The sequence below is a fragment of the Microtus ochrogaster genome, chromosome 8, assembly GCF_000317375.1.
Source record: "Microtus ochrogaster isolate Prairie Vole_2 chromosome 8, MicOch1.0, whole genome shotgun sequence".
NCBI lineage: Eukaryota > Metazoa > Chordata > Mammalia > Rodentia > Cricetidae > Microtus > Microtus ochrogaster.
In genome coordinates, this window is record NC_022015.1 from 38,849,741 (window position 1) to 38,862,748 (window position 13,008).

At 51.9% G+C, this 13,008-nt stretch overlaps 2 protein-coding genes across 2 annotated transcripts in view; one reads left to right on the plus strand and one right to left on the minus strand.

Annotated features, from left to right (window-relative positions):
- Window positions 1-4,422: 4,422 nt before the first annotated feature.
- Window positions 4,423-8,775, minus strand: LOC101985036 (calcium-binding protein 4). The gene is made up of 6 exons (XM_005351652.2): window positions 8,422-8,775; window positions 7,997-8,027; window positions 7,772-7,915; window positions 5,748-5,857; window positions 4,552-4,699; window positions 4,423-4,451 (listed from the first exon to the last, which is right to left on the minus strand). Exons 1-6 carry the CDS (start codon window positions 8,773-8,775, stop codon window positions 4,423-4,425), a joined length of 816 nt encoding a protein of 271 aa, XP_005351709.1.
- Window positions 8,776-11,806: 3,031 nt separating this feature from the next.
- Gpr152 (G protein-coupled receptor 152) overlaps window positions 11,807-13,008 on the plus strand; it is a 1,882-nt gene continuing 680 nt past the window's right edge. Inside the window, exon 1 of the mRNA XM_005351653.1 lies at window positions 11,807-12,875. Within this exon, the coding sequence (XP_005351710.1) occupies window positions 11,807-12,875 (1,069 nt within the window). The remainder of the gene's footprint in view (window positions 12,876-13,008) is intronic.

A 13,008-nucleotide genomic window follows, 5' to 3' on the forward strand; every position in this document is an offset into this window, starting at 1 on the left:
GGGGTGAGAGCACAGCTCCTCAGTGGCTGGGAGGACTAGGGAGCTGATGGGGGTGAGAGCACAGCTCCTCAGCAGAGCACCACACTGACAAAGACTTTTGTCACCAAATGTTTGAAACACCATCTTAGATTTTTGGAAAATCTGGGCCTCTAATAATGTCTAAAAGTTAAACAAAACCTAAAACAAACAAAAAACCCAAACTCTGTATGGAAATCTGGGCTCATGGTAGTGCTCACGAAACAAGCTGTGTCAAGCACTTCCCTAAATCAAGTCTTAGAATCCTTACTGCCTCAGCGCCATCTCACACACGAGAAGCCCAAGGCCCCCGGTTTACAGGTGAGAACCAGCTCTTCAAGGACGACACCCAGCCTGAGCCCCTTCTGAAACTCAGGGAGAGGGAGAAAAATGGAAGAAGGCTGGTGACCTCTGCAGGCCACCAGAGAGCAGCTGAGTGGTGTTCCCTCCTCCAGACAAAAGCAGGAATGTCCACAGAGTGATCAGGCAGCTGGGCACCTAAGTCCTCTGCCTTTGCTGAATGAGTGGACACCTAGTCTTTTCACCTGCTCCTCTCCCGACCCACCTAGACCTTCCACCCCCAGACCTCCAGTCAGAACACCTTAAGTAACTTACCGTTCTGCAACCAGCCAAGGCAAGGACCGTAGAGGTCTGGTGAGATGGCACCATGGGTTAACGCACTTGCTGCCAAGCCTGACAGCCCGAGTTCAATCCCTGGGACCCACAGGATGGAACGAGAACAGACTCCCACAAGCTCTTTGCTGAGCTCCACATATGTTCCATGGGATGCTGGAGCACGCAAGCATGCACACACCATAAAGAGAAAACGGAGGGCTGTGCTGGAGAGATGACTCAGAGGTTACCAGCACAGGCTGCTCTTCCAGAGGTCCTGAGTTCAATTCCCAGAGACCACATGGTGGCTCACAAACCATCTGTAATGAGATCTGGCGCCCTCTTCTGTCATACAGACATACATGCAGGCAGAACATATTATACATAATAAATCAATAAATCTCTTAAAAAATGAAGGAACTGGGAGATGGAGCAGTGGATAAAGCATCTGCTATGCAGTCGTGAGGATCTGAGTTCGAATCTCCAGAATACACAAAGCCAGACAGTGGATGTCTGTCATCCTAGCTTCTACAGAGGTGGAGGTGGAGGCAGGAAAGTCCTGGTATCTGAAGTTCCAAGACAGCAAGAGCCCTGCCTATCTCAGAGTGGAAGGTGAACAACTGAGATTTTCTTCCTTCCTTTCCTTTATTCTTTCTTTTTGTTTTTCAAGTCAGGGTTTCTCTCTGGCTATCCTGGAACTCGCTTTGTAGACCAAGCTGGCCTCAAACTCACTGAGATCCACCTGCTTCTGCCTCCCTAGTGCTGGGATTAAGGGTGTGTGCCACCACTGCCCAACTCCGACTGAGACTTTCTTTTGAGCTCTATGTCTGTGTTATGGCATCCTCCTGCCCCACCCCCTAGATTTTTTTAAATTTAGATTTATTATTTTGTGTGAATGAGTGTTTTGCCTGGGTGTATGTCTGTGGACCACATGTATGCCTGGTACCCAGAGAGGTAGTGAGGCTCCATGTGGATACTGGGAATTAAACACAGGTTCATTTACAAGAACCACTGAGCCAACTCTCCAACCTGATTTTTTTTTTAGGAAAGTGAAAAAGACAAAATCCAAGCCCACAGTTTGTATTATCAGTACATTCACACAGTTATCGTCCAACAAACATAACGAGAACATAGAAAAAAGGGGAAATTTCAAAACTGTTCATTGAAAAGAGAGCTGGCAAGATGGCTCATTGGGTCAAAGCACTATTGCCATTACACATCCCAGACAGCTTGAATCTGATCCCCAGAAACACTGTGGAGAGAGAACTGACTCCCCAAAACTGTCCTCTGTCCTCCACATGTGCACCATGACAGGCACTCACAAACAACGTTAGCCTGTCCTAGAACTCACTCCATAGACCAGGCTGGCCTCGAACTCAGAGGCCCGCCTGTCTCTGCCTCTCAAGTGCTGGGATTAAAGGCATGCACCACCACGGCCCGGCTATGATACTGTTTTTTTTTTTTTTAATATTGATTTATTGGCCGGGCGGTGGACCACATGTATGCCTGGTCATGTATGCCATCATTCATTTAGGAGATATTCACACATGTGTGCGTGTCAGAGGGCAACTGTGGGCTCATTCTCCTGTGGCATGTGGAGCCCAGCGACTGAACTCAGTCTTCAGGCGTGGCACCTTTACCCGCTGAGCCATCTCGCTGATCTCGCTGGCCCTCCTCTCTCTCTCTCCCTCTCTTTCCTTTTTTAGTGAGCCTCTCAAGTCCAGGACCTTGCCAATGTTATGCAGGCACTCAGCCACTAAGTCACACTCCAGCCCAGAGCCCAGAGCTAGCCTCTTGCTGATTAACCCATCTCACCCAGATGACTCTGACCGTGACACTTCTCTACGATCTGAACAGACACGCAGACACAATAAACAGCATCTCATTCTCTCGAGGCACACTTATAGGAGAAACAAGTATTTCCTTAGCGGCTGTGGGTGGGTGGCGCCGTGCCTTTAATCCCAGCATTTGGATTTGGAGGCGGGGCAGAGGCAAGAGGGTTTCTGTGAGTTCCAGGCCGGCCAGCCGGGCTGCCCAGTCTCAAAGGAGAAAAGCAAAAAAAAAAAAAAAAAAAAACAAAAAAACTTATCTCTTCCTCAGCCTTCTCCTTGTTTAAATCAAAGTTCTTCATTTTCCTCCTTGCCTCCTCTGTAATGGTATATTCTGTGTCCCTCATCCTCCAGGCTAAGCGTCAGTGAAGTCCACTGTCATTCGTTCTACCCTTCTCTCCGACACTAGAAAAGGTCCAGGTCACATCTTTCCTTTGAGTTACTTTTGCCTCTGAAGAAACTTTTTTCCACTCAAGGCCCTGACCGCCCTCAACATGCTCCTTTCTCATCCCTGAGGCCTCTTTGCTGGGTTGCCTTTTCAGACTCTGGATGTAAGCAGGTGGTTCATCACCCCCCCCCCAGACTCAAACGGGAGTCTATCACTCGGGAGTGTTAGAGCCCAGGCCCCCAAGCCTCAATCCAGGACTGAATCCCGAGGACCTAAGAGCAGCCCCTCCTTTCCTGCACTTTCACTGTTGGAACTTCTACCCTCTTGCCTTGGCCTCCTGTACTGAGATTGCCAGCAGGGCTGCCACACCCAGATTCCAGTTCACTTTTCCTTTATGGCAAGGGGTGCGTGGTGGGCGGTAAAGGGTGCGTGGAGGGCGGCAGGGGGTGCGTGGTGGGCGATAGAGAGTGCGTGGGGGGCTGCAGGGGGTGCGTGGAGGGCGGCAGGGGGTGCGTGGTGGGCGGTAAAGGGTGCGTGGAGAGCGGCATGGGGTGCGTGGTGGGCGGTAAAGAGTGCGTGGAGGGCGGCGGGAGGGTGCATGGTAGGCGGTAAAGGGTGCGTGGTGGGCGGCAGGGGTGCCTGTAGGGCGGCGGGGGGTGGGGATAGACAGAGCGTTCGCATGCCAAAGAACAACTTTATTTGTTTATTTATTTATTTATTTTGGTTTTTTCGAGACAAGGTTTCTCTGTTTTTTTTTTTTTTGAGCCTGTCCTGGAACTAGCTCTTGTAGACCAGGCTGGTCTCGAACTCACAGAGATCCTGCCTCTGCCTCCCGAGTGCTGGGATTAAAGGCGTGCGCCACCACCGCCCGGCCCAAAGAACAACTTTATGAAGTTGGTTTTCTCCTTCCATCATGTGAATTTTTTTGTTTGTTTGGGGGGTTGGTTTTTTTGTTTTTGTTTTTTTCAAAGAGGGTTTTTCTCTGTATCCCTGGCTGTCCTGGAACTCACTCTGTAGACCAAGCTGGCCTGGAACTCATAAAGATCTACCTGTCTCTGCCTCTGCCTCCCAAATACTAGAATTAAAGAAGAGTGCCACCACTGCCTGGACCCCACCATGTGAATATCAAGGATCCAATACAGACTTGGTGACAAGAGCTTTACCTGCTGAGCCATTTTTACCAGGCCCAAGTTCATTTCTCAGAAGAGCACTTTCTGCACACAAGTAGTGGGAAGTGGTTTGGCTGCCCTCTGAATCCACCAGGTCCTAAGAATTCCCCACAGTACATTTTGCCTGGTTTATTCAAAAGCAGCCAACGCTGGGGAACTCCCTACCTCTCCAGGGCCTGGAGAGATTTCAAATCTTGTTCTCTGCTGAGAACTGCAACCAGCTGGGATTTTTCCCTCCACAGTTTAGGAGTGGGAGGAGAAGACAGCGCTCCAGACACGGGAGGCAGGCCTACTCAGGGGTAGCCGCAGCCTACAGTTGGGGAGGAGCTCCCAGACTTGGGAAGGGCGTGGTTGTCTGGTTCTCCCAGGTATGTGGACCTCAGGGGCAGTAGGTCGCCCTGCAGGTGCCTCAGCCAGTAGATAGCATCATTACAAATTCTGCAGGAGAGAGGGGTAGAGAAAGGCCAACCCAGGTCAGGGACTGAAGGAGATCCAAAGTGCCGGAGGCATGGGCAGGGTGTCTGTGAGGATGACTCACCGTCAAAGTCTATGGTGCCATCCCCATTGAGGTCCATGTCTCGCAACATCTCATCCAGCTCGGTGCCCTCTAGTGGTTCCCCCAGCAGAGCTGGCGCTGCCTGTCGCAGCTCCGCCACTGTGATCAGTCCATCCCTGTCCTTGTCAAACTGTTGAGAGAGAGAGAGAGAGAGAGAGAGAGAGAGAGAGAGAGAGAGAGAGTCAGAGTCCAAGCAGGGTTCCTACCCTATTGTCTCTGTATGTGGCTCCATTCTGGTTTGGTTTCTTTCTTTTTTTTATTTGAGATAGTGTCTCACTATGACATCCTGCCCAGGCTGGTCTCAAACTCACAGAGTCTCTCTTGCCTCTGCCTCCCAAGTACTGAAATTAAAAGTGTGGGCCAGGCCGGGCTGTGGTGATACATGCTTTTAACTCCAGTACTTGGGAGACAGAGGCAGGCGGATCTCTATGAGTTTGAGACCATCCTGGTCTACAAAGTGAGTTCCAGAACAGCCAGGGCTGTTACAAAGAAAAACCCTGTCTCGAGAACCCCCCCCCCAAAAAAGTATGGGCTAACATAACATGCTTTTTTTAAAAAAAAATATTTATTTATTTATTATGTATACAATATTCTGTCTGTATGTCTGAAGGCCAGAAGAGGGTGCCAGACCTCTTTACAGATGGTTGTGAGCCACCATGTGGTTGCTGGGAATTGAACTCAGGACCTTTGGAAGAGCAGGCAATGCTCTTAACCTCTGAGCCATCTCTCCAGCCCCACATAACATGCTTTTTATGCTATTGTTGAGACAGTGTCTCAACTCACTGTGTAGTGGATACAGCCTTGAACTCCTTATCCTCCCGCCTTCGCCATCTCCCAAATCCTTGGATTATATGTGTGCACCACCATGCCCTGGCTGTGCTTGGTGCTAAGGATTGAGCCCAGGGCTTTGTGCATACTGGATATGCACTATGCCAACTGAACTACATCCTGTTCTCAGTTCTGCTCTTGCCACTGCCTGACCCAGGGCCATGATGCTCCCCACCAGGTATCTAAACCTCCCCATCCTCAGAGATCAGTTTCCCTGACTGAAAACCTCACAGGCAATGAGCCACACCCTCTCTACCTGTCCCTACACCCTAGTCTTGCCTCTCTGGACCCCCTGAAGGCAGGGATCCCAGTAAATGTAGTCCAAGCTTGCCACCGCTTGTACCCCTTACCTCTCGGAAGGCGATGCGCAGCTCTCGTACACCCAACATGTGAGCTGTCTCCTCTCTCAGCTTTGGGCTGATCAGCTCCACAAACTCTTCAAAATCCACAAAGCCGCCCACTGTGGACCCAGGCAGAGTGTCAGAATCTGTTCAGGGAGGATGCTGCGTTCTTCTGCCCTCCCTCCAGGGCTCTGAGCCCAAGAAGGCACATCTAGTTCCTCGCTCAAAGAGGGGTTTCTCGGCTACCGGGGGTCAGGGATGCTCCTCTTCTCCATGAAGCCCCAGTGGGCCAGAAAGAAAATGCAGCCCAGGTTCAAATCCTGCTGTATGAGGTCTTGGGTGGTTTACCAATCCTCTTGCTCTCTGGGAGGGGCCTGGAAGGTGCTTCACAGAGCAGTGCTACAGCTGCTGGAAATCAGGGCTCAGCTGGGTGGAGCTGAGCAGGAAGCACAGATTGTTATGGGATATTTGTACACTGTGTGAAGATGTATCATTGTGATTGGTTTAATAAAGAGCTGAATGGCCAATAGCCGGGCAGGAAGAGGTTAGTTGGGACTTCCAGGGATAGAGAGGACTCTGGAGAAAAGAAAGGTGCCGTCACCAGCCAGACGCAGAGGAAGCAATATGGGCAGTATAGAGAGATGAGGTAATGAGCCATGAGGCAGAACACAGATTAAAATAGATGAGTTAATTTAAGTTATAAGAGCTATTGGGGTAAGCCTAAGCTAAGACCAAGCTTTCATAATTAATAATAAGTCTCTGTGTCATTATTTGAGGCTGGCAGTGGGGGAAAAAAGTCCATCTACACTGTCTCTGTGTCATTATTTGGGGCTGGCAGTGGGGAAAAAAAGTCCATCTACACTGAATATCTTTAAAAAGCCCAGCAATGTCGGTGTCATCCCTCAGTTCCAAGATGTCATTAGTTCCCTAAGATCCAAGGATCAAGCAACAACTTTGGGGGAAAGAGACCCACGGTCCTAGAATGAGCCTTGCGCCTTGCGCTTCTTGCTTGTGTTTGAGGCATGGACTGTGCTAATGTTAACCTGGAGCTCACTCTGCAGCCCAGGCTGGCCTTGAACTCACGGAGATCCTCTACCTCTGCCTCCCCAGTTTGGGATTAGAAGCATGTGCCCCACCACGCCTGGCTCTGGTGAATTTTTGTGTGTCAACTTGACATAAGGTCATTTAGGAAGAGGGAACTTCAATTGAGGAAATGCCCCCATTAGAGTAGCCCATAGGCAAAGCCAGTCCGTGGGACATAATGATTGATGTGAGAGGGTCCATTCCATTGAGAGGGCCCACTCCTGGAAAGGTGGTCCTGGGAGGTATAAAAAAGGGAACTGAGGCCGGGCAATGGTGGCGCACGCCTTTAATCCCAGCACTCGGGAGGCAGAGGCAGGCGGATCTCTGTGAGTTCGAGACCAGCCTGGTCTACAGAGCGAGTTCCAGGACAGGCTCCAAAGCCACAGAGAAACCCTGTCTCGAAAAACCAAAAAAAAAAAAAAAAAAAGGAAGGTAGCTGGCCAGGAGCCTGGAGATAAGCCAGAGAGCAGCAAATGTCTCCACAGTTTCTGTTTCAGTTCCTGCCTTCAGGTTCCTGACTTGAGTTCCTGCTCTGACTTCCCTCAATGATAGATTATAAACTGTGATACGTAATAACCCCCTTTTCTCTCCATGTTGCTTTTGGCCATGGTATTCATCACAGCAATAGAAAGCAAGCCAGGGTGTGTGCATCAATAGCAAATCCCATGCTCATCTTGAAATTGTTGTAAAACAAACCAGCAGATGGCTCCATGGACAAACATGCCTGTCACCAAACTGGATGACCTGAGTTTGAGTAGATCCCTGGGACCCACGTGATAGAAGAACTCAATCTTGACAGTTGGATTCTGACCTCCAGATGCACGCTATGGCACACACACACCCCACACACTAATAACTAAAATTAACAATAGCATGGATGTAGCCCACCCCTGCTCTAGGTAAGCAGTCTGGCTCCCAACCCAGTCACCCAGCAGGGCTCCGCCACTGACTGCGCATCTTCACGTGCTGTGACACTTCCAGGAGCTCCATCTCCGTGGGCATGTAGCCCAGCGTCCGCATGCAGTCACCCAGCTCCCGGTAGCCGATGCAGCCATCCTGGTCAGTGTCAAACTCCTCAAAGGCAGCCTGCAGCTCTGTAGGGGTTAGCGAAGTCAGAGCAGGAAGTCATACCCAGGGTCACCTTCCACCTCCCAGCAACAGTGAGAGACACTCACCCTCCAGCTCCTCAGGACACAGTTCCCGATCCTGTATAGGAATAAGGCAACATGTCCCCACTTGCCACAGCTCCTCCAACCTCCCACCCCAAGTGCACTGTGCAGGGCTGGCCCCACCAAAGCAGCTGAAGAAAGCTGAAATCCTACAGACCCCATTAGTAGACAGCCACCTTCTCCCATGCTCTTGGAGCTCCAAATGGGTTCTCCAAGATACCTGGTGTGAGGAGGTCTTCTGCTCCCTATGCCAGTTGGTCAGAAGCCAACCTTGCCCCGCATTCACTTCCCCTCGTCTGGGTACGAGAAGCCACAACTGTGCCCTGTCCTGTCTTTCCCAATCTGGGACAGGAGGCCCAGACAGTAGGGTCAGAAAGAAATAAAGATAAGGAGAGTTAGCCTCAACCCCCCCACAACCCTTTACCCCTGACCTTTCCGAAGATGCGATTGAGCAGGGGCCCATAAGTCCTTTGGGCAGCATCCTGCTGGGGGTCAGAACGATGTCGGTGGGACTGTCTGTGAGAGGCTTGCCTGGGCGGTGCTGAAGGTGGCTCGCCCTGCCCCACTTTGGTCTTTGGGGCGTTCCTGTTGCTTCCTGAGGCCTCAGAGCCTTGGCCAGAGGACTGCTTCCCAGAACTGGCCTTCTGGGACCCTGGCAGTCGGCTCTCCTTCTTGCTCCTTCTTCTGGTCAAGGTGGGACCCTCAGCAGCACTCCCAGGAGATACAACTCCTTCAGGGGTCTTCTGGTGGCCAGGAACCCTCTGAGAGCCATGCTCTGTTGCCATGCAGAGGATAACGGGACTCAGCGATGCAGCTCCCTGAAGTGCCCTTGGTTCTCGGGGCCCAGAAAACTGCTTAGGGGCCCCGCAGGCTTGAGATGATCACCTGGGATCCACAGTGAGGGGGATTAGGGTAAACGAAGCAGGCAGCAAGCCTAATCTGTGCCCTCTGCCCTAGGGTGTCCTGGCAGCACCAGATGGGTCTTGAAAACTGTTCTTAGGAATGAGGGTACCAGGACACAGCAGCTGCAGTGGGCTCATACTTAAACTCAACCATTTCTTACCTAGTAGAAGCAGCCAATTCATCCTTCCAAGTCAGTTTATCCATATATGAAATGGGAGCACACTACTGCAGAGTTAAGCACTCATCCCAGAGTGTGACATGGCTAAATTTAGTAGCAAAGACCAGTGAAGGCCCCTGAGGCAGGATGAGGACTACTGGAAAAGACTGAGAGTTGTCACCTTGGGTGTGCAATGGAGTGACATCCTAGTTGGAGCAGAGGGCATTTGAAACTTTAGAAAGGAGGCCTTGGATGCTGACAGAGCGGTGGGATTGACATAGTGTGCCCTGGGCTAGAGGAGTCCCAATCAAAGGGTCTCTGTTACCTAACCTTGGGATGGGGGGCCCTGGCTGGTGACTTAGCCCTATGGGGCCACGGTTAGGGTTTCCCAGAGAGCAGACCCATGAATGATTGATGCTCCCTCAGCTTGGGTTTCCTGCCTGTCTGCCTTCATATCTCCACTGGGCGCCATGCGGCAGGCCCCATCGTGGGGCTGGTTGGTGGCGGACCTTGGGCAATCAGGCAGCACCCTGCTCCTTCTACCTGGCCTGCATCTCCCAGGTAAGCCAGGAAATGCTACAGGCCCTGAGGGAGGGGCATCCAGGCTCTGAAGCCATCAGAGCTAGAACTCATACAGGAAACTCTGCCAAGAAAGAGGCGGTGGGAAGCTGTGGGGATAGTGGCTGCAACCGTGGGTTCCAGGCATGATCCAGGCGTGTTAGGTATGTAGCTGGTAGCTAGTCCCTCTCAACCCTCAAAGGAACGCTTTCTTCCCTCCACCAGCTGGGGGAGGTAGAGTAAGGACAGCAGAAGTTACTGGAGACTCATGCCTGGGTGCCTCTCCCCCACTTCATTGTCAGCATCCCACTGAGCCCACTGCCTCCTCTCCATAGTAGCTCCAGGGACAAACACGGGAGCAGCACGGGTGGCAATGCAAGACACTGAAGAATCCTAAGCTGCTCTCAGGACACTCGGGCCAGCCTGCCAGGGTCTGGAGGCACAGACCTCACCTGGCGTCCTGAGGAGGGCACTAACGGCATTGTCCCTCTGGGAATTCTAAGCATTTGAAACCCCATATCAGGATCATGTGAAAGGATAATCCAATAGTTTTCTTTCTTTTTCTTTCTTCCTGTTTTGAGATGATGTCTCATATATCCCAGGCTGCCTTCAAAACCCCAACTCTCAAAGGCTAGCCTTGAACTCCTGATCCTCTTGCTCCACTCTTCGATGCTTCAGGTGCACACCAGTTGCTGCTTTTGTTTGAGAGGTTTTAAAACCCTGTTGTCTAGGCTGACCTTGAACTCATGGCAATTCTCCTGCCTCCGCCTCCCATGTACTGAGGTTACCAGCATTGCTACCTTTATACGGTTTTCAAACCCTGTCTTCGCGCACACTAGGGGGTTGCTCCTGCACCTTTAAGGGGAGCACCCCTTCTCCATCCATGGAGATGGTCCACTCCAGCGCTTTACCTTAGAACAAGACTTGGAGCTGCAGGAAAAGAGCTAGGCTGGGCCTGATGGTGCATTCCTTAGAATTCCAACACTCAACAAGCAGAGGCAGGAGGATCATTTAAACTTTGAGACGAGCCTGCTCTACATAGTGACAACTTGTCTCAAAGAAACAAAAGGCAGGGTCAGGGGATGTGAGTCAGTTGGTAGAAGGCATGCCAGGCACACACAAGGCCTTCGGTCTAATCCTCTCAAGCCTGCATAAGGTGAACACAGTGGTGCATGGCTGTAATCCGAATGCCAGGTAGCGAATACAGGAGGACCAGGAGTTCAAGGCTACCCTCAGCTCTGTAATGAATCTGAGGCCAGTTTGGGCTACGTGGGATCTTGTCTTATACCACTGTCCCCCGGCTTGTCTCAAAAATTGAAAAACTGGGCTGGAGAGATGAGATGGCTCCGCTGTTAAGGCATTTGCTGCTCTTGCAGCGGAACCAGGTTCAGTTCCCAGCATTTGCATGATAGCTCCCAACTGCTATGTAACTCCAGTTCTAGGGGACCCGATGCCCATTTTTGGGCTCCACAGGCACCATCACAAAGTGCATATATATACATTCAGGTAAACACTCATACCCATAAAATAATAAATGATTCTTTTCTTTTTTGAGACAGAGTCTCACTATGTAGCCCGTAGCTGGCCTGAAACTTGCTATGTAGACCAGGCTAGCCTTGAATTCATTCCCTATGTCTGTGCTTCCCAAGTGCCAGAAGTAAAGGCATTTGTCACCATACCTGGCCCCAAAAAATAAATTAAAAAAAAAGTCAAAGCTGGCATAGTAGTACATGTTGGTAACCCCAGCATTTAAAAGGCTAAGACAAGGATGGTCTCAAGTTTGAGGCAGTCCTGATCTACACAGAAAGTGCCAGGCCAGCCAGGGTTCCACAGCAAGACCTTATTTCAAGACAATATTTATCAGCCTCCTCAATAAACTTGAAAACCTCTGGTTTAGTCCACTTCGGCATGTGTAATCTATGTGGCAAGATGGTTAAGTCTAGACTGAGTTGCTGACCATATCTGGAACCTTCACCAAGTCACAGAGTTAGTGGACAATCGTCTCCTCGCTGGTAACATTGATTATAGGGGGACCACATGAGATTATGTATGTGAGTGCCGGGCACGGGCTAACTGCTGGCCCAGAGAGGAGCAGTGCCTGGTCGGGTGGCCAGCACCACCTCTCTCACACCCAGCCATCACATTTGTTGATTCAGCAGACTGGCAGTCCATGTCCAGCGCTATCCTGAGGACCCGGAATGGACACTGCTATGGAAGCCAACCTGGGTGCTGCTGGCCATGGTCCCCGCACAGAGCTCAATGACGAGGACTACTACCCCCAGGGCAGCTGGGACACTGTCTTTCTGGTAGCTTTACTGCTCCTGGGACTACCAGCCAATGGGCTGATGGCATGGCTGGCTGGCTCACAGGCCCGACACGGGGCTGGCACGAGACTAGCCCTGCTCCTGCTCAGCCTGGCCCTCTCTGACTTCTTATTCCTGGCAGCAGCGACTTTCCAAATCCTGGAGATCCAGCACGGAGGGCACTGGCCACTGGGCACTGCCGCCTGCCGCCTCTACTACTTCCTATGGGGTGTGTCCTACTCCTCCGGCCTCTTCCTGTTGACAGCCCTCAGCCTGGACCGCTGCTTGCTGGCGCTATGCCCACGCTGGTACCCAGGGCACCGCCCAGCCCGCCTGCCCCTCTGGGTGTGCGCTGGGGTCTGGGTGCTGGCCACACTCTTCAGTGTGCCCTGGTTGGTCTTCCCTGAGGCTGCTGTCTGGTGGTATGACTTGGTCATCTGCCTGGACTTCTGGGACAGCGAGGAGCTGCCTCTGCGGATGCTTGAGATCTTGGGGGGCTTCCTGCCCTTCCTCTTGCTGCTGGTCTGCCACGTGCTTACCCAAGCCACCGCTTGCAGGACCTGTTGTGGGCACCAGCCTAGGCCTACGGTCTGCCATGGCTTTGCCCGTGTGGCCAAGACCATTCTGTCTGCCTATGTGATTCTGAGGCTGCCCTACCAGCTGGCGCAGCTGCTCTATCTGGCTTTCTTATGGGATGTCTACCCTGGATACCTGCTCTGGGAAGCCCTGGTCTATTCCGACTACCTGATCCTGCTCAACAGCTGCCTGAGCCCCTTCCTGTGCCTAGCAGCCAGTGCTGACCTCCGCGCCCTGCTGCGCGCTGTACTTTCCTCCTTCGCAGCTGCTGCCTGTGAGGAACAGCCTGGCAGTTTCACACCAACTGAGCCACAGACCCAGGTGGTCTCTGTGAGCCTGACTCCGCCAGGTCAGACAGCTGAAGGCCAGCCACGGTTGGATCCTGTGGGCCAGCCTCAAGAGAATCCCTCTGTTCAGCTACAGCCCGATTCTGTGGTCCAGCCTGAGGTGAGCCCCTCAGTACAGCCACGGTCCAATTCTGTGGTCCAGCCTGAGGTGAGCCCCTCAGTACAGCCACGGTC